This window comes from Molossus molossus, unplaced genomic scaffold, assembly GCF_014108415.1.
Source record: "Molossus molossus isolate mMolMol1 unplaced genomic scaffold, mMolMol1.p scaffold_m16_p_18, whole genome shotgun sequence".
Lineage (NCBI taxonomy): Eukaryota > Metazoa > Chordata > Mammalia > Chiroptera > Molossidae > Molossus > Molossus molossus.
This window is the reverse complement of record NW_023425353.1, coordinates 27,631,676-27,655,377: the sequence shown is the minus strand read 5'-3', so window position 1 is coordinate 27,655,377 and position 23,702 is coordinate 27,631,676. Positions and strand designations below refer to the sequence as shown.

Sequence of the window (23,702 nt, the reverse complement as noted above, 5' to 3'; positions counted from 1 at the left end):
AGAGGGAAAGAGATAGAAACATAGATAAGAGAGAACATCATTTAGCTGCCTCCTGCGTGCCCCCCACTAGGGATTGGGCCCACAACCTGGGCATGTGTCCTGACCAGGAATTGAACCAGCAACCTCTTGGTGCATGGCTCAACCCTCAACCACTGAGCCACATGGGCCTGGCCAGATCTCTGAATTTTTTTAATTTCTTTTTTATCCACTACATCTTTAGACTGGCTGAATAATCTGGTTGGTGTATCATTCAAATGGAGAACTAAAATTTCCTGAAGAAATCTTAACATTTAAATTCATTTTTTTCAATGTCAGATTTGAATAGGATTTCAGTGAGCCTAGTGAATAAGCTACATAAAGAGTCGTTTCATTTTGGTGTGGGAAAGAAAATAATAGTAATGGAGAACTGCAAACTCTCTGAAAGACTTTAAATATTTTTATTTAGAAATCAAAGGTTTAGAGTCATAGGGTTTTAATGAGCAGGTATTTAGGGAAATGTTAAAGTGCCCAAAGCTAGTGTTTCCAAACTGCTTTTTTTCCCTTGGCTTTTTGGTATGTTCTCTTTGTTTGGTTTGCTTTCTAGTTCATCTTTAATAACAACTGAATACATTTAAAATACTTCCTTTGTTCTTTATTCTTCTTTATTTCTCATTGCTTTGGACTAGAATAACAGCCTGAATGCTTCTCCCAGGGCGTGGTCCAGAGGATTTTGTTTGAGGGGAAGAGTAGGTATTCTTCTTCATGCCTATGCTTTCTTGTCATTTAACAGGATTGCTAAGACTGTCAGACCAGTAGAGTATCAAAAATGAAACAATCATTAAGTTAAAATTTATATTTATTGTCAGACTTTTCATTTATTGGGTTAGAATACATAGGAGTAAAAAAAAAACAAAACTGTATGTGGTATTGATGATAGGTGAAATAAGTTTCTCAAGTGTGATTTTGAGGCTAAGGGTATTTAAAATTAAAAAAAATAAATTCCAACCCAAGACCAATGCCAGATTTATTCGGTTGGTACAGCATCACTATTCTATTTATACTTTGTTTAGAAACCAAATGTGTCAGTTTGGTTGCTATGCCCTGAAAATCCTTTTTTAAAAGCTTTTCAGAAACATCTGTGCTCTCTCCACATCATATGTTCTTTGAAAAACCTCAGGGACACCTGCTACTTCAGGCACAGCTTACTTCACTCAACCCTCAAATCACTTAGACATTTTTGTCCTACCAATCAGAAGTGGCAGGGACTCAACAAAGTGTTGGCTTCTGAATATGGGGTGTATAGTAGTCATTTGTGGGGAAGATTATTGTGAGGAGGTCATGTGTATATAAGCTGTGAATTTTATTTCTATTTTTATCATAATTAGCCCTGATAATCATACTATATGCCAGTTACTTTTTTCCTATTACGTGACTTATTCCTGTGTAAATCCTCTAATACGTAGAAAAAACATTAAAAGTTAAAATTCTTGCCCAGCTGGTGTGGCTCAGTGGATTGAACATCGTCCCATGGACTGAGAGGTCCTGGTTCAATTCCTGGTCGGCACATACCCATGTTGTGGGATCTATCCCCAGTGAGGGACATACAGGAGGCAGCCAGTTGATGATTTTCTCTCACATCAATGTTTCTCTCTCTCTCCCCCTTCCTCTAAAAAAAAAAAAAATCAATAAGAACATTTTTTTTTTTTTTTAAATTTCAGGAAAATGAAAATTCTTGAATTTTAACTATAAAATAAATAGCACTACTGTTGTGCTTAATCCTCTCTGTACTTTATTATTATTATTATTTTGTTAATCTTCATCCGAGGATATTTTTCTATTTATCTTTAGATAGAGTGGGAGGGAGGGAGAGAGAGAAAAACATCACGTGAGAGGGACCTATCAACCGGTTGCCTCCTGCACAACCCTGACCAGGGCTGGGGACCGAACTGCAACAGAGGTACGTGCCCTCAACCGGAATCAAACCTGTGACTCGTTGGTCTGCGGGCCAATGCTTTAGCCACTGAGCCAAACCGGCCAGGATTCTAGGTGATTCTTGAAGACTCTCTGGGTGTGGGAACCAGGCTTTACTGGTAAACTCTGAAGATGCTTTGGAGGGGCTGCCAAAGGCAGAGAGGGGCAGTTGGGTTTATGATTTTTCTTTTAATCTTGTAAAGATGTCATGGAGTGGGAGCATTCCAGTAATAGTGGTGTGAAAAAAAGTATCTTTCTTTGTGGTGACACAAAGAAAACAAAGAGAATAGGACTTCCCAGAAAAATTTCCTTTTTGAAGATGTGGGGGCCAAGTGGTTTTATATAGTTACTATTTGTATACTCTTACATGAGGATATATAAAATGAGGATTTGGGTCTTGTGGAGGGCCTTGTGATTTAAACTGTTTCACCCAAACGGTTTGTAATACATTCTAAAGATAGCATCTGACTTCTTACCTGAGTAGAGTGTAACTAGTTTCAGAGCTTGCCCTTAATGTCTGAGGAGCATTTTGTGGTGAACAAGCTGAGGTACATGATGATGGTTTCTTGTTCTATTTCTGCCATCTACTGGCATTGTGACCTTGGGCAAGTCTCTTGACATGTTCTAATACGTTTTCTTATATGTAAAATGTAGGTGTTAGACTAGGGGATTATGATCCTTTCATCTTTCTGATTTTAGGCTCAGATAAAGTGATATAGTTATTGTGCTCACCCATATCAAATCCAGCCTCTGGTCAATGTGCCCTAATAAACTCCCAGAGGAGTAAGAGTGAGCTTACCACTGAATGTCCTGCTTTTTTTTTTTTCAATCCTCACCCGAGGACATTTTTTTGTTTTTCGTTCAGATAGAGTGAGAGGGAGAGACAGAGAGAGAGAGAAACATCGACGTGAAAGGGACACGTCAAGTGGTTGCCACCTGCACGACCCAACCAGGGCCGGGGACAAACTGCAACCGAGGTACATGCCCATAGCAGGAACCGAACCCGGGTCTCTCTGGACCGCAGGCCAACACTTTAACCGCTGAGCCAAACCGGCCAGGGCTGAATCTCCCACTTTTTTTTGAGCCTCACTGGAGCAAGATCCTCAATCGTTGAAAAGGTATTAGCTGATAGTAACTTTGCTAGCCTTCTTTAAAGAATATGTTTGCTGTGTGCCTTGCTTTCTTCTGAGATAAAGAATTTGGTTTTCATTATATATGAAAAATTAACATCGGTCCTCCTAATGTTTGATGATAACAATCTTAGAAATATTAGTCAGTGACATTTGGTGAATTTACTCAAGGAAAGTGTATAATTAGACTGTTTGTATTTTGGAGGTTTTGTAATCTACTTTGTTCCTTCAAATCCTCCCCTTTCTCTTCCCCTTCCCCTTCCCTAGAAAACATCTTTTGTAGCGAAGAAAGTGACCCGCTTTCCTTTTCTGTTTCAGGATGCAATTCGAAGTCACAGTGAATCAGGTACTTGTCCAAAGGCATTTAGCAAATAGTAATGGGCATTTTCTCTTTATGCTCCTGTATCTTCTGTTGGCTTATCCATGTGTGGATTCTGTTTGTCTTGTCTATTAAGCCTCACCTTCAGCCTTGTCCAGCAGCCCCAACAATCTGAGCCCAACGGGCTGGTCACAGCCCAAAACCCCTGTGCCGGCACAGAGAGAGCGGGCACCAGGATCTGGGACCCAGGAGAAAAACAAAATTGTGAGTATATCCAACAGTATCCCCTGCCGGTTAGGGTTCAGTAAGAAAAATTTAGAAATGATAATGCTTTTAGTTTTTGGGGAGGAGACTGTAATAAAAAAACATTTGATAAATCCTATTATAAATGTCAGTGCCATTTTTGGTTTGCTTGCATTGGGAAAACTTGCTGGTTTGTTGTAAAGGAGGGTGCAACTAAAATGGTATTCTCTGAAAAACAAAAATTGGAATTACAGTTAATATTTCTGTCTTGAAAAGATATGAGAATGGAGTTGAACTTTTTTCTTTGAAATACTTGTGAAACAGACCATTGCCATTCCATGGAATATACTTAATGATCTCATTGTTTCAGAGGCCTCGTGGACAGAGAGATTCAAGCTATTACTGGGAAATAGAAGCCAGTGAAGTGATGCTCTCCACTCGGATTGGATCAGGCTCTTTTGGAACTGTTTATAAGGGCAAGTGGCATGGTAAGTTTGGGGCCTTTACTTCAAGGGGTGAAGTCAAGTTTCAGTCCAGAGAACATCAGGAGGGGTATAAGTATAAGCTGTGAGGCTCATAGCAGCACACTCCAAGGGATACTGGATTACATCTGAAGATTGAACTTAATATTTCAGTGAAATTTCATAGCATTCTTTTTAGACTCCACGATACTGTAATTGGTATACGGTTTTCAGGATAATTGAAAATTGGTGAACAAGAGTTGAGCCCTAAATGTCAGGGTCTCTTACACACTGATTCAATACAGGCTGCATGCACATGGGATAAGCTTTGAAGCTTCTTAAATGAGTAAGAGTTTGCTGCTATGAGGGAGCATGAATTTTAGAAATTTAAAGCTGGAAAGCACCTTTGAGATTTTACATGCAAGAAAGCTGAGGTCCCAAGAGAGGAACAGACATGCCTGTGGTCAAACATTTTGGCACAGAAAAGGCAGGAACCTCCTATAACTGCTTCTCTTTGCTCTGCCTTGGGATTGACTGTGGGCATCCCCATCAAATAGGGAAGACAGAGACTTAATTCTTGAATGTGTGGAGTGTTAGTGTTCTTATTCTAATGGAAACACTTTGTCCCTTGGAAGAAATGTACTATTGTAATAGCAGTAGGCATAGCCTGTGTATTTTGGCAACTAAATACTTAGCATTTTCTATCAAGTTTTTAATGCCTCTGATTTTAGGATGTTAGCATTATAGGGACTATTGCCTTGAAAATGCTACATGTTCCTAAAAAAGACATCTCTTATATATTCAGATTTTAATAAAGCAAAAAACCAAACCAAAACCACAACAACTTAAAACACCTAAAGTGCCTAGGAGCCTATATTTCTACCTTGGATGCTACCATATTATCTTTATTTGTAAATGGGCAAAAATTGAGAGAAGGGTATCACATGAATGGAGCATTAAAATTGAAGATTTAAAAAAATTTTTTCTGTATTGATTTTAGAGAGAGGAAGGGAGAGGGAGAGAGAGATAGAAACATCGATGAGAGAGAACATCAACTGACTGCCTCTTGTATGTCCCCCACTGGGGATTTGGCCCACAACCTGGGCATGTGCCCTGACTGGGAATCGAACTGGCGACCTTTTGGTGCACGGGTCGACCCTCAACCACTGATCCACACCTGCTGGGCAAATTCAAGGTTTTGAAAACTGAGAAACACCTACAATTTTATGTGTACCTTATGTTGATGAATATACTGTATGGGTTTGTCATAACAAATCATCTGATACATTTTTGGTTCTTTAAGGGACTGGCACAGGACTGAACATTTGTAAATTATATATAGGATGATTTCCTTTTCTATTTTTTTTTTTTATCCTCACCTGAGGACATTTTTTCAGTTTTTGTTCAGATAGAGTGGGAGGGAGAGAGAGGGAGAGAGAGAGAGAGAAACATCAATGTGAAAGGGACACACCGAGTGGCTGCCACCCACATGACCCAACCAGGGCCAGGGACAAACTGCAACCGAGGTACATGCCCTTAGCGGGAACTGAACCCGGGTCTCTCTGGACCGCAGGCCGACGCTCCAACCGCTGAGCCAAACCGGCCAAGGCTGATTTCCTTTACTTCTGAAAATTCCATCTAGTGTACTGGTGGCCTGCCTGCCTGTGGGTCTCTGAGAAATTATACCATTTCAGAATAGTATCCAAATAGATGTCATAGCCCTGGCCAATTTGGCTCAACAGTTAGGCCCATGGACCAAATGAGTCTAGGGTCCAGTTCTAGTCAAGGGGCACATATGTCAGTTGTGGTTCATCCTGGGCCCTGGTTGGGGTCATGCGAGAGGCAACCAGTCGATGATTCTCTCTCCCTCCCACTCTATCAGAACAAAAATGGAAAGATATCCTCAGGTGAGGATTAAAAAAACAAAAACAAATAGATGTCATAAATGTCTTGGTGACCCCTTAAGAAAAAGAATACGGTTTTGTGGGATAGAGGTGCTTGTATCTGAGATAATAAGGCTGATAGTGTAGGAGGTGGAGCAGTGAATATTGCTTTTAATGCTTCCATTAAGAGCATTTAATCATTTTTATACCACATTTCTTAAAGCCTCAGCTAAAAGCTGTGCAGTGTAAGTTGTGCTCAAATTTAAGTTTCCTCTGAATGAGCACATAATTTTTAAAGCATTACTTAGATTTGCCACAGTACTGCTTATGAGCTTATGTTTTCTCTCAATCATGTATCTGTTATAGTGTTACTGCCATAAAGACTCTGTATAATGCTTTTTTTTTTTTTTAAGTTTTTAGTGATTTTTTTTAGAGAGAGATAGAAACATTGATGTGAGAATTATCAATCAGCTGCCTCCTGCATGCACCTTACTGGGGGATCGAGGCCACACCACCTTACTGGGGATCGAGGCCACACCCCAAGCATGTGCCCTGACTGGGAATCAAACCAGGACCTCTTAGTCCATAGGCCAACGCTTAATCTACTGAGCCACACTGGTCGGGCTGTATAATGCTTCTAAGATTCTAGTTTTTTTAAGAGTCTCAAAGGTCAGAGGAGTGAGGAGCAATGGACTTTTATGGCAGCCCCTCAGAAAGCAGGCCGTGGTTTCTGAATAAAGAAGAAAATTGGAGGGTCAAGGAAAACAATTTCTAGAATGAGTGTTTTGTGTTATACTCTCCACCTCCCCTGGTTACTGCTTTTCTGGTTTCTGTATACAATGTTTTGTTCAGTTTATTAGAACTGTTCTAGTGATTTTTAAAATTTATTTTATTCTGCCTAGTAGCTATGAAAGTAAATAGAAGGGTCTCAAAGCATCTGAGACGAAGACCTCAGATCCATAAACTGAAGCCCACTTACTTTATGTGAAGAAGAAGCCCTTGAGCTCAAGCACAGAACTTCCTTTTAAGCATAAGTTTAGAGTCTGATTTGCTAGTCTCTGCTAATTACAAATACATTAAAAGGAATGAGGAGCCCAGCGGTATGGCTCACTGGTTGAGCATCAACCCGTGCACCAAGAGGTCACTGGTTCGATTCCTAGTCAGGGCACATGCCCAGGTTGTGGGCCCGATCTCCAGTGGGGGTATGCAGGAGGCAGCCGATCAGTGTTCTCATCAATGTTTCTCTCTCTCTCTCTCTTTCTCCCTTCCTCGCTCTCTAAAATCAATAAAGAAATAAATAAAATAAAAAAGGAATGAAAATAGCAGTAGAGGATGTCAGACTGATGGTAAGGGACCATCACTGACAGCATAAGAAGGCAGCAAAACCCTCAAGAGCAGATTTCCAAACTGGAGAACTGTCTTAAGCCACTTAGTGTGAGGCAAGCAGTCTGGTGTAACCCTTGTCTGGGGATCCCTATCTCAGCCTAAGGGTGAGGTTTATAACTTTCACTGAGTCAATCAGAAGAGGGGGAATGGTGCTCATTCGGTTCTGTTCCAGAAAGCAGGGTGTGTATATATAATAAGCTTTAGACAATTGCAGGAGTTAACTGGGGAAATGAATTGGTGTTTAAAAAGGTTAAAAACATTCCAAATTTACCAATGATAACAGCTCTTCTTCAGTGATGGTAAGATATCAACATCTCATTAAAAACAATAACCAGTAGGAACATGTCTTAACTTGTTTGTACTATATTTGTTTCTGACTTTACCATTAAAGGAAATTAAGAAGTTCTGGTTAACTACTTCATGTAGCTACCCTCCATAAAAAGTTCCCTGGCTGTTTACCTTTGTCATTTATATTACTTGCTAATATAAATAAGTACCAGCCTTTAGATGTTGTAAGATTGCTAGCTATAGAGGTATTTGGAGAGCAGCCTTTGTTTTGGGCCCAGACCTAATTCTATACTGAGTCCTTACTTACCCTGCCCGAAACTGATTCTGGACCTGGGCTGCGTACAGCTAAATCAGTATTCCTCACCAGAGGCTGTCCCTACTTTCCACTCCAGAGTCTCAAACAGCTTGTTAATTCCTAAGTTATCTTGCTGACAGTTGCATCTTAGTATTCATTCCTTTGCCATGCTTCCTGAGCATTCTTCTAATACCAACCATTCTTCTAGGGGCTAGGAATGAAGCAGTGAACAAAACAGATAAAAATTCTTTCTCTCAATGGAGTTTATATTCTGGTGGGGACAATAACCAAGAAAAATAAAGTATATAATGTATTATAAGTGCTAAGCAGAAAAGTGGAAGAAAGCAGGTATAGAGTGGCAGGCCCTGTTCCCAGTTTTTGTAGATTGGTAGGGGAGGAATCTGCTGAAGAAGCGGCAGGCCAGAGTGTGGTGTAGATACCTGGGGAAGCAGCAGCAGCAGGTGTAAAGTGGGCCACTCACCTGGCCTATTTGAGGAACTCAAGGTGGTCTTGATGGCCTTAGTGGAGTGGACGAGGGGAAAGGCTAACAGGAGTGAGGTCTGGGGGGTGGGGTTTATAGGATCCCATGAGAAATCTAGCTCTGGGCAATTCCTACCAGGTAGAAAACTGTTCTATATATGAGTTGGACTCTACTATATATGAGTTGAAGTCCATTTTCCTATGTTTTCCTATTGTCCCTAGCAGACTGAATGCCTATCATGGCAATTCTTGGAATATTCCAAGGAAATGGCATCATGTAGAGTCTCTGGGTTTCAGTGATAAATTGCACATAATCTGTTACTATGACTGTCCACTGTAAGCCAACTGGCAGATGGGTCGCTGTGGGGAACATAAGGCTCTGTCTTTGGTTTGACCTTGTTCAGTCTTCCTATCAGTGACTTGAATGAAGACTCAGGTATTGTGGTGACACAGAGAGTTGTGATGTATCTTTGGATAATAGAGATGAGAGCATTTGAACTGGCTGTGATAATGGAACAAAGAAAAGATGAACTTTTTTAAAAAAATTCTCACCTGAGGATATTTTTCCATTTATCTTTATTTTTTTTTTATTAATTTATTTTTGTTACAGATGTTTCTCCTTTCCCCCCACTGATTCCCCCTCCCCCTCCCTCCCTGCCCTGTCCCAAGCTTTGTTGTCCATGTCCATTGTTCATGCACACATGCATATAAGTTCTGTGGTTTATCTCTCCCCCACCACTCCCTCTTCTGGGGATTGTCAGTCTGTACCCCACTTCCACGTCTCTGGGACTACCCCATTCCTCAGACTGTTATGTTCATTATATTCCACAAATAAGTGAGATCATATGATAGTTGTCTTTCTCTGTTTGGCTTGTTTCACTTAGGATAATACTTTCCAGGTCCCTCCATGTCGTCTCAAAGGATAAGAGATCTTTCTTTCTTACAGCTGCATAGTACTCCATTGTGTATATGTACCACTGCTTTTTTATCCATTCGTCTACTGATGGACACTTGGGCTGTTTCTAGATCTTAGCTATTGTAAATAGTGCTGCTACAAACATGGGGGTACATATATTCTTTCTGATTGGTGTTTCAGGCTTCTTAGGGTATATTCCTAGAAGTGGGATCACTGGGTCAAGTGGCAATTCAATTTTTAATTTTTTGAGGTAACACCATATTGTTTTCCATAGTGGCTACATCAATCTGCATTCCCACCAGCAGTGTAGTAGAGTCCCCTTTTCTCCACACCCTCGCCAACACTTACTGTTTGATTTCCATTTATCTTTAGAAAGAGTGGGAGGGAAAGCGAGAGACAGAGACAGAGACATTGATGCGAGAGACATACATTGATTGGTTGCCTCCCGCACAACCACAATCATGGCTGGGGACCTAACTGCAACTGAGATACTTGCCCTTGACTGGAATCAAACCCTTGACTCTTTGGCCTACGAGCCGATGCTGTAACCACTACTGAGCAAACCAGCCAGGACGGAAAAGATGAAATTTAATAGGGATAAGTCCTGTTCTCTCTTCCAAAAAATGGAGGGTAGAGGTGGAGGATGTTCAGCTGACTACCAGGTCACAGTGAATCACTGTGAGCAGGCTTTGGCACCCAGTGAATCCTCAGAGCTCTGAGGTTGCATTTTGGACTGATTAGGTCCAAAATTGGTGCCACTGGGTTCTGTGACAACTGGAGCATGTCCAGAGGAAAGCTGTAAGAAAGGGAAGGACTCATGAACTAGGAACTCCTGAGAAGCAACCCTTCCTCAGGGACCATCCAGCATCTCCCCAAGCCTTCCTTCCACCCTCCCATCCTGGCCTCTCTTCTTTGAAGCTTTGCCCAGTGCATGGGCCACCAGCATTGCCATTTCCTGGCCCCACCACTCAGTTGACTGCCATATTGGATCAGTTTATATTGATAGTTTCTCGCCTCCGCTCCCTCCTTTCTATTTCCATGTCACTGTGCCTGCACCTTACCTGGGCTCTTGCAGCAGACTCCTATCCTGCAGGCTACGCTAGTTTTCTGAGCACAGCTTGTTTCTCTCACCACCCGCTTACCTCACCTTTATTTCTGGTGTATTTAGTTTGGAACAGTCTCTTTCCATTTAGTAAAATCCATCCCTTGGCTTTTATTTCATTTCTTTTAGACTTTTCTATGTCCTCTCTATCAGGAGATTTATATCTCCTCTGCACACACCCTCTCCCAATCTTGACTCAGATTGCTCCAGAATGAGTACTTATGTCAGCGACTCTTGTCTTAGTCATAAGGAACTTGAGGTTTGGGCTGCATGGTTTACTAGCTCCATCTTCCTAGATAGAAGGCAACTCTGAATATAGTGTGCATCTCCCATCCAAGGTCAGCAGCACCGTCACAGACACAGCCGTGTGGAGATTGTTGTTAAGTGGGACTTTGGCTTCAGCTGATAAAACCAGAGATCACAGTGCAACAGTTTGGGACCTATCATAAGAATCTACCAGTTAGTGCTCCCCAAAAGTGAAGTGAGGAATGCTCCAGCAGAGGTTACAAGGATATGGCATGCTTCATGTGTGGAGAAGCTGTCACCTCCAAGGTGCCATTCAGCTAACTCCTACTTTGATCACCAGAAGGCTGTGTTTTAGTAAATTCATTTACCACGAAAATCTGAGATCCTTATAGGGCTTTAAGTAATTTATTATAATTTCTATGGTAAATATACAGGCACTTCTGAAATTGGCTTCTAACTTGGTAGCACATACAAAGTTGAATTGATCCATGGATATTTCTAAGGTTATATAAAGAAGCTCACAGCGACTGACAGTGATTAACAGTAACTTGTCAGTATCATGGTTAGAAGTAGCCATTGCAGTCAGACTGGTGTTCTAATCTTGGTTCCAGCACTTTGATTTGTGTCTGTTTGACCTGAGACTAGACTTACTTGTTTTCTGTAAAATGAGGATAACAGTATTTATGTCATAGGACAACTGTGAGGATTAAATGAGGTAATGGCTTGTGAAAACACACACTGTGCCAGGGTATAGTAAGCAATCACTACTATTCACTAGGAATTCTTTTTTTTTTAATCCTCACCCAAGGACACTTTTGTGTTTATCTTCAGATAGAGTGGGAAGGAGAGAGGGAGGAAAAAAGAGAGAGAAACATCGATGTGAGAGAGGCACATCGACTGGCTGCCACCCACACGACCCCAACCGGGGCCGAGGACAAACTGTAACCGAGGTATGTGCCCTTAGTGGGAACTGAACCCGGGACTCTATGGTCCGTGGGCCAATGCTCTAACTGCTGAGCCAAACCAGCCAGGCCTCTTTTTTTTTTTTTTAATCCTCACCGTAGGATATTTTCCCATTTATCTTCAGACACAGTGTGAGGGAGAGAGCGAGAGAGAGAAAGGAACATGGATATTAGAGAGATACATTGATTGGTTGCCTCCTGCATGACCCCAAGCAGGGCCAGGAACCGAACCACAACTGAGGCACGTGCCCTTGACCAGAATTGAACCCGCAGCTCTTTGGTCCATGGGTTGACAGCCTAACCACTGAGCCAAACTGGCCAGGGCAGGAATTCTTTTTAAGGTATTGAAAACAAAGAAGCTTAATTTCAATATATCTTTGATTTTGTACAAAGGACCATCTCAGGTCTCATTGAAATGTGCCTGCTGGGTTTAACAAGTGCTTGCTAAATGGCCTCCTTCCTGGCGCCAGCCTTTTGGTCTCAAAGATTCAGTATCTGCTGGGCCATTCATATCCACCCACTGACGTCATCCTCACAGGCCCATGTTGTGACCTGTCACACATAACCTTACCTTTGGATGCCAGGCTTCAAAGGAATAGTTTAAACCAAGTCTGTTAAAGCCTGTGGGTTAGTATTTTAAAGATAGTGGTATAATCTATGTAACTTTTTTAGCCACTTGAGTAATTTAGAAGTTTGCATATTCCATCTGTGTAGGTACATGATTGAATAAGTGACTCGCTATATCTCAAAGCTAGCGTATATGAAAAATAAAGTAAGATCATTCAACTGATTGTACTGACTATAAACTAATTTGCAGGAGACGTTGCAGTCAAGATCTTAAAGGTAGTTGACCCCACACCAGAGCAATTCCAGGCCTTCAGGAATGAGGTGGCTGTACTACGGTGAGTAGAAAGCTGTCTTGCCCAGCTCCCCTGGAGTGGCAGGGGTAGGGCATGGGTGGTGGTACACAAATCACAGTAAGTGAGCTTGTACGGTGCAGACCTGTCTCTGAAGGCCTATAGCTGGAACTGGTGGTTAGTGAGTGTTCATGGTGGAGGCCTGTGGCTGAGTATCCTCCCTTACAAGTGAGAGGGAGTAGGAAGTTTCAATCTAGTTTATGTGGTTGTCAAACCTTTAGAAGAGCCCCCTTTGATGAGCATACCCCCTTCTACTGTTATAAACCTCTGGACACAACTATATTCGGTAGCCCAGATTCTATCTCTTGAGTTTTGATTTGAGGTAGGGAGTAATAGGTTCTATTTTTGCATTTATTTCCATGAGCTCCTTTTATGGTCAAATTACCTTGGCTGTGGATGTCAAACCTTCAGCTTTCAAATCTTTGAGTCACTATTTAGACTTGTAGCAGTAAGTTGAAGAGTGATGAATGCCACCAACGAGGGGTCCTGCTGAACCCTGTGGGGAGAATTGTGAGTGTACAATGATAAAGAGAATGTTCTCTCTACAAACAAAGTCAGCACTGAGGTGAATTGTAAATCATGGCAGGCTCCTTTTGATGGCTCAGAACACCAACTGGATTATCTGTAATCATGTGCTTTTGCTTTGCTAGCCACTCAGACTGTAAGCACGGGTGGTGGGTGTCAAAAGCACACAGGATTTGTTGTCAGTGGGGAAGCAGAGTAGATGTCTCTATTCTGAAACAAGATCAAGTTCAGAACCTTTTCTCCTCCCTCCTCCAGCAAGACACGGCACGTGAACATCCTGCTCTTCATGGGGTACATGACGAAGGACAACCTGGCAATTGTGACCCAATGGTGCGAGGGCAGCAGCCTCTACAAACACCTGCATGTCCAAGAGACCAAGTTTCAGATGTTCCAGTTGATTGACATTGCCCGGCAGACAGCTCAGGGAATGGAGTGAGTAGACAGCCTGATGACTACAAAGTTTGGGGTCCAAGCATCAACTTGTCCCTAAATCAGAATCAGAATTAGGAAAAGCCAAGTCTGTTAAGTGATTTCTGTAGTATTTGCACAGCTGAAAATTTAAGTCTCTGGTATGGGCTGAAGGAATGACACTTTCATGTTCCTTGCCTAAGATGAGGCTGTTCCCTTGGGGCTCAGATTCAGTTTCTAGTCACTGCCCTCAAAATCCAGCTCAGACACCCAGCCTTACAACCATGGCTGTGCCCTCTGTGGGCATCAGATGTCACTTTTTGGATAATTTATTTTTCTTTTGGAGAATGCTTACGAGTCATCCTCAGTGCCTCCACTGAACACTACCCATTTGTGTCTCTGTGCCTGACACATTTCTTTGTGAAAGGCATGTATGTGTGTGTTCTGTTCTTGGCCAGCCCAGAGCTGTGCTTCTGAAACTTTTCCTCTGAAGTGCCCTCCTTATGAGGTGGAGCAGGAACTCCTTAGACCCCACACACCTGGGAGCTTAAGCTAAGCTGTGCTTGTAAGTGCTATATAAAGTCTCATTTTCTACCTTATACTTTAGGAAATAACTAGTCATAATCACCTTTTCGGAAAAAATTAGAGATATTATTCACATTTCATAAAATTCACCCCTTTAAAATGTACAAATTCAGTGTTTTTTGGTTTATTCACATTTGTGCAACAGTCACTAATTTTATAGCATTTTCAAGATATGAGGTCTTTTGTATCTGGCTGCTTTCACTCAGCATGTTTTGAGAGGTTTATCTAATATTGTAGTATATATCAGTACTTAATTTCTTTCTGTTGCTGAATATTCCATTATATGGATATATGCTGCATTTACTTATTAGTTGATGGATATTTTGATTTGTTAAAATTACTTTTTGAATAAAACTGATGCTTAAAGAAGAGTAGCTCCATTTTTGCTGTAGCCTTACCTTTAGGGTGAGCACCACGTGGCCCCGCCTGAACCAGTGCAGGGCTATCCCCGGATGTAGATCCACTGGGAGCAAGGCCTTCAGGTAGTTTGCTTCATAGCTGTAGTTGGAAGCTACTTTCTAGCCATACCCTTTAAACTGTTTTTAATAGTTATTTTTCCTTCACAGCTATTTGCATGCAAAGAACATCATCCACAGAGACATGAAATCCAACAGTATCCTTTGGTGGTTGTTTCATTTGACTGCTCAGTTCTAATTTAGGAAAACAGAAGGGAGACTTTCAACGTTTATTTCAGCAAAAAGTGACCATGGGAGTATTTCCACAAGAGTTGAGATGAGCTTGTGTTTGGGTTACGCTTGAAATAGGTCTAGTTTTATTACTAAATTTAACTTGGGATGGGGGATGTGGTTTTGTCGTCCCCCCCCCTAGTTTGTGGAGAGTGCATGTGTATCTGGTGAGAATGTATCTATGAGCCAAATGTAAAACTTTCAAAATTACTACTTATAAATTGTCTTAAATGTACAGAAGTAGTTTCCTTAGAGATTACTTGTAGAATCAACTCTTCCCCTTTCTAAGACTTCATGTGCTTTTGTAGAAATAATGAATTAAGGTAACACTTTTACATCTCTCTCGCTCCCCCAACCTTTCTCTTTGAAAGGAGTGTGGCATCACAGCTGAGCCTTGCTTCTTGGCCATGACAGGCATGACGGTTGTGTTGTTTGATTTATGGGACATGGCTTATTTGGGGTACATGTCTGAGGCATGGAATACTTTTTTAGTAGTGGTTTTTTTGGGACCAACACATCATGCCATGAAAGCAGACAGCAGACTTTAAGGTGTGAAATTACTGGGCATCAGCAGATCACAGGTCAGCCTTAAACTGCCTGACTTCTTAACCCAGAAATTTGTTCTGACTTTGAAGTCACTGAGTGGTAGCTATTTTAGTGAGAAATGTCTTAGGACAGCATTTAGCACTTATTGAGGGAATTTGCTATTTTGTTAATTCACACGTCACATGAGGGCATAATACAGGCAGAAACTAATGTAAGGAATCAGCAGGCTGTGCAAGGCTCTGAGGAGCACCAGACGGCAGCCTGCACTCTTAGAAGTCTTGGAATTAAAGGCCAGGGACCTGGAACCTAGATGTATGTAGGATGGGGGAAGCAAGGGGGAAATGGCCTTGTTTTGGGCTGGAGCCAAATCATCTTGCATCTTGAGCATGCCTTCCGGAACAGAAGTGGCATTTCCAAAGCACTTTTTAAAACTTCAGAAACCCTAGTAAATCCAGTGCAGGAAAGACTGGGGGGCAATGGGAAGTGGAGCTGTGCCAGTCCACTGTGCCAGTGAGAACTTTGGTAAGTTTTTCAAAATTAACTTGACCAGTGTTTTGAAGCCACAATCCTTAACAAGCATTGAGATATATTTCTCCACGAAGGCCTAACGGTGAAAATCGGGGATTTTGGTTTGGCAACAGTCAAGTCACGCTGGAGTGGTTCTCAGCAGGTTGAACAACCCACCGGCTCTATCCTGTGGATGGTGAGGCGAGGCTCCCACTATGAGGATGCAAGGAAGAAGGGGTGTCCTGGAAGTCTATGTGTAAAAACGCAGTAATGCTTTGGATGATGTCAGACAGCCTGGGGTGAATTTGGGTTTTCTGGAGGAAGCTGGTGATCAGTACCATGTTGAAGCATAGCTTGGAGTTAGATTAAAGGAAGTGCTGGATTCCTAAACTCAGATGAGCCAGCCCCTGAGGGTGCTGGGTGGGGGGCTTTAGGGAATAGCTAGAGAGGGCAGAGGAAAGGACTCTCATACCCAATGGGAGGGATAGTTTGGCCCCTAGATGTGTGAGGGGCCAAGATGGTGATGAATGCACTTTGTCCCTGTAGGCCCCAGAAGTGATCCGAATGCAGGATAATAACCCGTTCAGCTTCCAGTCTGACGTCTACTCCTATGGCATTGTGCTGTATGAGCTCATGACAGGGGAGCTACCTTACTCCCACATCAACAACCGAGATCAGGTATGGGCACTGCCACTAAAAGACCTAACTGTGGAAACCCCTGGGCCTCCTGCCTGTCTGAGCACAGTTGGAGTGTTGAAAGTTGCAGCTTTCAGTGTTGTTTAATCACTCATTCCCTCAATATACTTTCCCTTAGATCATCTTCATGGTGGGCCGAGGGTATGCCTCCCCAGACCTTAGTAAGCTATACAAGAACTGCCCCAAAGCAATGAAGCGGCTTGTAGCTGACTGTGTGAAGAAAGTTAAGGAAGAAAGGCCTCTTTTCCCCCAGGTAAGACTCAGCTCAAAGGTGCTGGAACTAACTAAGCAGGAGTTCTTAATGAAAAGTAATGAGAGGAAGTATGGTGTTTGTTGTTTTTCAATAGGAAGGGGCTAGTGTTCTCCACAAGATTTTACAAGTGGGGTGAAGGCCTACATAATGACTCTTTTGTGGCTTTGTTTCAGATCCTATCTTCCATTGAGCTGCTCCAACACTCTCTACCGAAAATCAACCGGAGCGCTTCTGAGCCATCCCTGCATCGGGCGGCCCACACTGAGGATATCAATGCCTGCACGCTGACCACATCCCCTAGACTGCCTGTCTTCTAGCTGACTTTGCACCTACATTCAGGCCACCAGGGGAGGAAGGGAAGTCAGCAAGCACCACCTCTCTGCTCCCTTTCTACGGGAGTAGAGAGCTTGTTTTCAGAGAAGCTGCTGCTAAGGACCTTCTAGACTACTCACAGGGCCTTACTTCATGTTGCCTTCTTTTCTTCCCTTTCTGGTCCTGGGAGAAGGAAGCCATTCACAACGCTGGTTTGTCCTGCTCCCTACCTGCGTCCCCCATGCTCATGAGCTGAGCCTTCTCCAGATGCACCAGTGGCTGCTGATGGCAATATGTGATCTGGGACCCCAGCGATTGGCTAAATGAGTATTTTTAGGGCAAGAAAAAGCACTCTGAGAGGAAATGAAGGTAGGCAAACCAGCCCTGATGGGGGAGCACGTGGCTTTTGAATATCAGCTCCTATGAAGACTGCTTATCACCGGAAGAAGGACTTTTTTCTTCAGAGATAGTGGTGTGGCGCCAAACAGGTAGTTTTGCACATAATGCACAGAACAGCCCGGAGTGTCCAGACCACAGCCGCCTAAAGGAGTCTGCTTTGGTACTATGGAACTTGTTTGGGGACCCTTCCTTTTCTTGGAGGTCTCTAGTACATTGGGGTGGTTTTCCAGAAGAGGCGCCTGGCTTGCCCTCCCATTCTCCGCTCTCTCAGGGAGCAGTCTTCCATCATGCTGAATTTTGTCTTCCAAGAGCTGCCCCTATGGGGTGGGGCCACCGGCCAGCCTTCTCTCTCAACAGTCACATCATGTGTATGCAAGGAAGCCAGGAATACAGGTTTTCTTGATTTGGGTTTTAATTTTGTTTTTATTGCCTGACAAAATACAGTTATGTGATGGTTCCTCAATTATGTTATTTTAATAAAATAAATTAAATGTAGGCTTACTGGCTGTTTCTTCCTTTTAGAGTAACATTAAGCTCACAGCTTGAACTCTCCATTTGTTCATCCCTTCTGGAACAGGACTCAAGAAGCAGGAAATGGGCCCAGAGCCTCTGCTGGGAGTGAATTTGATTCAGCCTATACCTGTACTCTTTGTCACTAAAGAGTTAACTATAAAAATTATGCATAAAGCACTCTAAAGTAAACTCAGGTAAGAATAGACCTTTTTCTACCCACACTTTAATGCATTTTACAAAATATTTGATATCTATAGCTGTTTATAAAAATAGTTAAAGTGAGTTTGTTCTGATTCACAAGATTAGGCTCCTTCAATTAAAATCACAACTGATGACAGAGTCATGCTCAGGACCACTGCTGGGTCAGAACCAGAAATTTTTTACAGGTAAGTCTAGGTGGCTTGGGCAGGAGCCACACACAAGAGCCTGTGTGTACCAAGCCCTCAGTAGGATTACCTTGGGGGCCATGCCCACAGTGGAGAGCTAGGGACATGTTTCCTTGGAGGCACATATGCAAGGTTTCCTTCTAATCGTGGCCACATTACCAACCAGACATGAAGGGCTGTACCTCTGCTCTACCACCCCATACTTCCTGCTACTTCAAGAGCTCCTCTTACAGGGGAGATTTATACTTTGCTCACTGACTATACAGCAACAAGACTCCTACTCTGATTTGGGGCACTCAGGTAAGCAGTGCCCATTTTTTTTGTTTCTGGAAAAACAAATTTTGACCACATACTAGTTAAGTACTATGGAAATTCACTATAGGAATCATCTTAAGGGGTGAAGAATCCTTTGGTAATCTGCTTTAGGGGCAACTGCAAGTTGGCTGTGGTTTCTACAGAGCTACAGCTCATAAAGGACGAGCCAAATTCGTTTTAAAAGCAATCAATCAAAACTCAGTCTGGCCATTTAGCTGGCCCCTCTGAGGAGCAACTAAGATATCAGCTATAAAAGTAGTGATTCCATATCCCTGTTAGGTTATTTTACATCCTTCACTCTTCTCATGGCTGTAATAATGGAGACTGGATGAGACCAAGGCTAAATATAACCCCACTCAAATCCAAATAACACGCTACCTGGGGCTGCAGTAAAGGAAGCTCTGCACACCCTAGTTGGGAAAGGCTGTGCTGGTGGAGCCCAAGACGCAGGGGCGACCAACCATCTATTCTTCAGGGTTCTGATGACTCCACTCCAGACAGGTGCATGAAGAGGTCCCCAAGCTCTGTCACATCAACATCTTCAGTGTTGGGGACATGCTGGCTTTCTCGGTTCTCAATGAAATCCCAGAGCCGCACTGAATTGAAGAACTGCAAAAACAGCAAATATGCCCGGTGAGTATAAATGGCAACATGAAGGCTGGGTAGCTTGTTTATTAGAAAAAGGGCCAGGAGAAGTATCTGGAAATGCCCACAGGTGAGTGTGCCTGATTAGAGATGGCAAAGTCCTTACCCTCACAGTGCCTTCAGAACTGAGCTGTTTCCGAGGTTTCTCAGGCTCTGCAAGCCGCCCATCAGGGTATGCATGGCGATAAAGACATTTGTTTCCAAATGGGCAGGTCCCCTTGCCTTGCTCGAAGTACTTACAAGCTTTTTTTCTGAAAAGCAGAAAGAAAATATCAAGATGGTAAGAAAAATCTAGGGCCCAGATGAACCACTGCCTACAATGCCAGAACTGGGTCAACCTCATGTTATAAAAGTAGGGAACCTGAGATGTTGGGATGCTAATTTCTAAGCTGGATAATATTCCCATTGTGACATATAACCTCAGGGAGAACTGAACCTGTGTGGGAACTCCACTGTTTTGAGCCTGCAGTGCTTAAAAAGGCCACAAGGAACGTAGGCGTGATTGTTCCTTATGGGCCAGCTGTCATAGGCTCCACGGTGCTGAAGTTGGGCTACTTTCCTCAGTTCCAAGTCCCCAGTAGGACCTCTACCTAGGGAGGTGTCCCTTCCTCCAGACCAGCAATAATAGAGTCATAGGGAAAGCAGTGAATTCTAGCAGTTGCCTAAAGTTACAGGCCTCACTCCAGTTTTCCTTGTTCCCTACCCTCTTGAGCAGGGATTCTTAACTGTGTTTCAGACCCTCTCACAGAACAGTGTTTTTAAATGCATAAAACACAAGTATTAGAAAGTTAATTTTCTCCCCTAGTTTTAAATTATACTAACAGACCCCTATGTTAAGAACCCCTACTCCTGAGGAAAATTGAGAATTCCATTTCTTGTTGCTCGAATGAAATTTTCATAAACAATTCCAAGCTGAAGAAGAGGAAGAGAGCCCAAGAACCCAAAGGTCCATCTGGGCGTGTCGAAGAAGGGAAGTTGCAGAAAGAAAGCCAAATCACAGCAGAAAGGATGGGCTGCTGCTAGGGGAAGCCAGGGTATGTGATGGTGGCAGGTGACAAAGAAGGGGGACTCAGACAAGGGGATGGCAGCAAGACCAGTGGTGAGGGTCCCTTAGACCCTAACAATTGCCCACAAGGGGAAGGAACTGCCTTGCTTGCCTGGGTACCACTCTCACCAGGTCTGAGTCCAGCATAGGCATGTGAAAGGAACACCTTCCATGACCCCCTCCCCCCGAGGTCCTGAGCAGCTTGAACTGACTGCTCAAGTGGTGCATTCTTACCAGTCTGTTGGACACAGGCTTTAACAGACTCATCTGGTTCAAAATTCTCTAAAAGAATTGTTTTTTCTTCCCCAAGCCTTATCTGGTCACCAAGGACAAAAAGCCCCAGTTCACTCTCACTCCCTTTGTTCTGTGCTCTCACACACAATTACTTCTGCTTACAGAGCACCTCCCAAATCGACCTGTCTTTTCAGTTCCCAATGTTGAAGCCCTTAGGGGGTGCCATCTATGGTGCCCACCTGTCAGTCATTAATTGTCTCCCCCACCAGGTTCCAACCTCTTCACACTACCACATCCTTCTACATAACTCTTTCAACCTCAGTGACCGCTCCCACCGCCCCCCCAATACAAAATGTGTACCATTCTGTACCCATGTCATTCTATGCACCCACCCCCAACCTCCAATACACATGGAGAGGCTCTTCATACTTCACAGCTTTCCCTGACACTCCCACTCAGGTGGATCCAAGTGTTGTGACATCTGGCTTGGGCGTTTCATGAAGAATTTGTCACCAGAAAACCTGTATCATAATTGCCCTTTAGCAATTTCCCATGAAATTATATTTACCAATCTTTTCTATAGCCTCCATTGGTGCTTAGCTTGAAGGTGTCTGATGTGTAGGGGGTACTCAGTAAATGTTTGCGGAATGCATAAAAATACTCCCATCAGTGGAAACTAAGGCCAGGAAAGATCCAAACAACAAGAATTTTTGGTCAACTCCAACAGAGCTCCTTCCTACATGCTGAACCCCTCTGCCTTGCCACTCCTGCCCTCTGGTGGACACATGATAACATCACATGAAGGAAAACACCAAGCCTTTAGTGAGTGATTAATGTACAATATAAAGGAACCCATAAGTTAACATATAGTTCTGCTTTCAGTAAGCTTCTCCTAGACCAGACCTCCTGCAGATATCTAGAAACACAAACACTTTTTTTTTTTTTTTAATCCTCAACCGAGGACATTTTTCCATTTTTTGTTCAGATAGAGTGGGAGGGAGAGAGAGGAAGAGAGAGAGAGAGGAACATCGATGTGAAGGGACACATCGAGTGGCTGCCACCCGCACGACCAACCAGGGCCGGGGACAAACTGCAACCGAGGTCCGTGCCCTTAGCGGGAACCGAACCCGGGTCTCTCTGTACCGCAGGCCGACGCTCCAACTGCTGAGCCAAACCGGCCAGGGCACACTTTTTATTTTTTATCCTCACCCGAGGACATTTTTTCAGTTTTTGTTCAGTGGGAGGGGGAGAGAGAAAAACATTGATGTGAAAGGGACACATTGAGTGGCTGCCACCCGCACGACCAACCAGGGCCAGGGACAAACTGCAACCGAGGTACATGCCCTTAATAGGAACCGAACCCGGGTCTCTCGGGACCGTAGGCCGATGCTCTAACCGCTGAGCCAAACTGGCCAGGGCCACAAACACTTTTTAAAAGACCTGAAGGCACTGGAGAATGAACAGCAGTAGGAAGATTCTTCAAGAGATTAGACACCTGGAAGGAATGGCAAATAGGTGAGTTATCTTTATAAAAAAAATTGCTTTTGGCCAAGAGCAGGCCAAAACTGGGTGTGTCTATGCAGGGTGGCCAAAACTGCCATGGAAAAATCCAGTCCTTCAGGCCCGAAGAACCAAAAGACAGAGCTGGAAGAAATCAGCCACTAGAAAGTGAGGAAGCAATTCCACAAAGAAAAGGGCTGAGAGGCTCTAAATGCTGTGCATTAACTCTGCCCCAAAAAAAATGAAAAGAAATGAAGACTTGCCCTGGCCAGTTTGGCTCAGCGGTTAGAGCGTCGGCCTGCAGACCACAGAGTCCTGGGTTTGGTTCCCGCTAAGGGCATGTACCTCAGTTGCAGTTTGTCCCTGGTCCCGGATAGGGGTGTGTGGTGGCAACCACTCGATGTGTGTCTCTCACATCGATGTTTCTCTCTTCCTCCCTTTCTCCCTCCCACTCTATCTGAAGATAAATGCAAAAATGTCCTCGAGTGAGGATAAAAAAAAAAATGAGCCAAATAAACGGAGAAAGAAGAACAAAGATGGAGGCATCACAATTCCTGATTTCAAGCTATATTACAAAGCTCTGGTAATCAAAATGGTCTAATACTAGCATAAAAACAAATACACAGATCAATGGAACAGAATAGAGAACTCAGAAATAAACTCACACATTTACGGTCAATTAAGCTATGAGAAAGGAGCCAAGAATATACAATGGGGAAAGAATAGTACCTTCAACAAATGGTGCTGGGAAAACTGGACTGCCACGTGTGAAAGAATGAAAACTCTCTACCACCATACACAAAAAATCTAACTCAAAATAGACTAATGACTTGAGCATTAAAATGTGAAACCATAAACACGGGTAAATAAGATTTCACCTATGCAATGAACAAGGATATACTGTAAAACATGGTGATTATAGTTGATAACACTGTATATATAACTGATATTTGCTATCAGAGTAGAACAAATGTTCACACACACACGCTCGCACGCGTGAGGTGATGATGTGTTAACTAGATAGGGGGGAATCCTTTCACAACATATATCCAATCACCATGACGTACACTTTAAGTATTTTACTATTTTGTCATAATTACCTCAATAAAGCTGAAATTTAAAAAATTACATTTTACCTTGTGGGTTCTAGTATATATAAATATAATGTATATTCATTTTATCGTAATGCAAAAGATGGTAATAAGGAGGTAACTGCATATTATATAAGACAGTAGGCATTTTAAATCTGTCTGTGAAAAAATTAAGATTATATTACAGCCCCAAGAAAACCATTGGAAAAAAGAAAGAGGTAAGCTAAAAAGCTGTTAAGTTAAAATGGAATTCTAAAAAATATCCAGAATAGCCAACAGCTGCAAATAAGATGGATATCCATCAAAATGGTAAACAGGCAGCCCTGTTTTACACAGTTCTGATATACATAGTTTCAGTTATCAGGTGCTATGCTTTGAATGTTTGTATTCCCCTAAAATTGACATGACAGGCTTAGAAGGTAGGTCCTTAGGAGGTGATTTAAGTCTAGAGCATAGAGCCCTCATACTGGGATTAGTG

The 23,702-nt window shown here is 42.9% G+C and overlaps 2 protein-coding genes across 11 annotated transcripts in view; one reads left to right on the top strand and one right to left on the bottom strand.

The window, feature by feature from the left end:
• RAF1 (Raf-1 proto-oncogene, serine/threonine kinase) overlaps positions 1-17,992 on the top strand; it is a 76,285-nt gene extending 58,293 nt beyond the window's left edge. For 4 of the 8 annotated variants that reach the window (XM_036267174.1, XM_036267175.1, XM_036267173.1 and 1 more), the window contains 11 exons: positions 666-725; positions 3,399-3,426; positions 3,536-3,663; positions 4,013-4,130; positions 12,479-12,563; positions 13,359-13,535; positions 14,663-14,709; positions 15,913-16,031; positions 16,382-16,513; positions 16,650-16,784; positions 16,958-17,713. In XM_036267174.1, coding sequence (XP_036123067.1) covers positions 666-725; positions 3,399-3,426; positions 3,536-3,663; positions 4,013-4,130; positions 12,479-12,563; positions 13,359-13,535; positions 14,663-14,709; positions 15,913-16,031; positions 16,382-16,513; positions 16,650-16,784; positions 16,958-17,101 — 1,173 coding nt within the window. In that variant the 3' untranslated portion in view covers positions 17,102-17,713. Of the gene's footprint in view, positions 1-665; positions 726-3,347; positions 3,427-3,535; positions 3,664-4,012; positions 4,131-12,478; positions 12,564-13,358; positions 13,536-14,662; positions 14,710-15,912; positions 16,032-16,381; positions 16,514-16,649; positions 16,785-16,957 lie in introns of all 8 variants that reach the window. The other 4 variants (XM_036267177.1, XM_036267179.1, XM_036267172.1 and 1 more) reach the window with 3 other exon arrangements.
• The window catches only part of MKRN2 (makorin ring finger protein 2), a 39,285-nt gene continuing 27,969 nt past the window's right edge, over positions 12,387-23,702 (bottom strand). The window contains exons 7-10 of one of the 3 annotated variants that reach the window (XR_004960175.1): positions 19,461-19,605; positions 19,088-19,318; positions 14,495-14,746; positions 12,387-13,074 (exon numbers count right to left, since the gene is read on the bottom strand). Coding sequence is in view for 1 of the 3 variants with exons in the window: in XM_036267180.1 (XP_036123073.1) it covers positions 19,181-19,318; positions 19,461-19,605 (283 nt within the window). In the remaining 2 variants the exon portion in view is untranslated. Of the gene's footprint in view, positions 13,075-14,494; positions 14,747-18,193; positions 19,319-19,460; positions 19,606-23,702 lie in introns of those variants that run through there. The other 2 variants (XR_004960176.1, XM_036267180.1) reach the window with 2 other exon arrangements.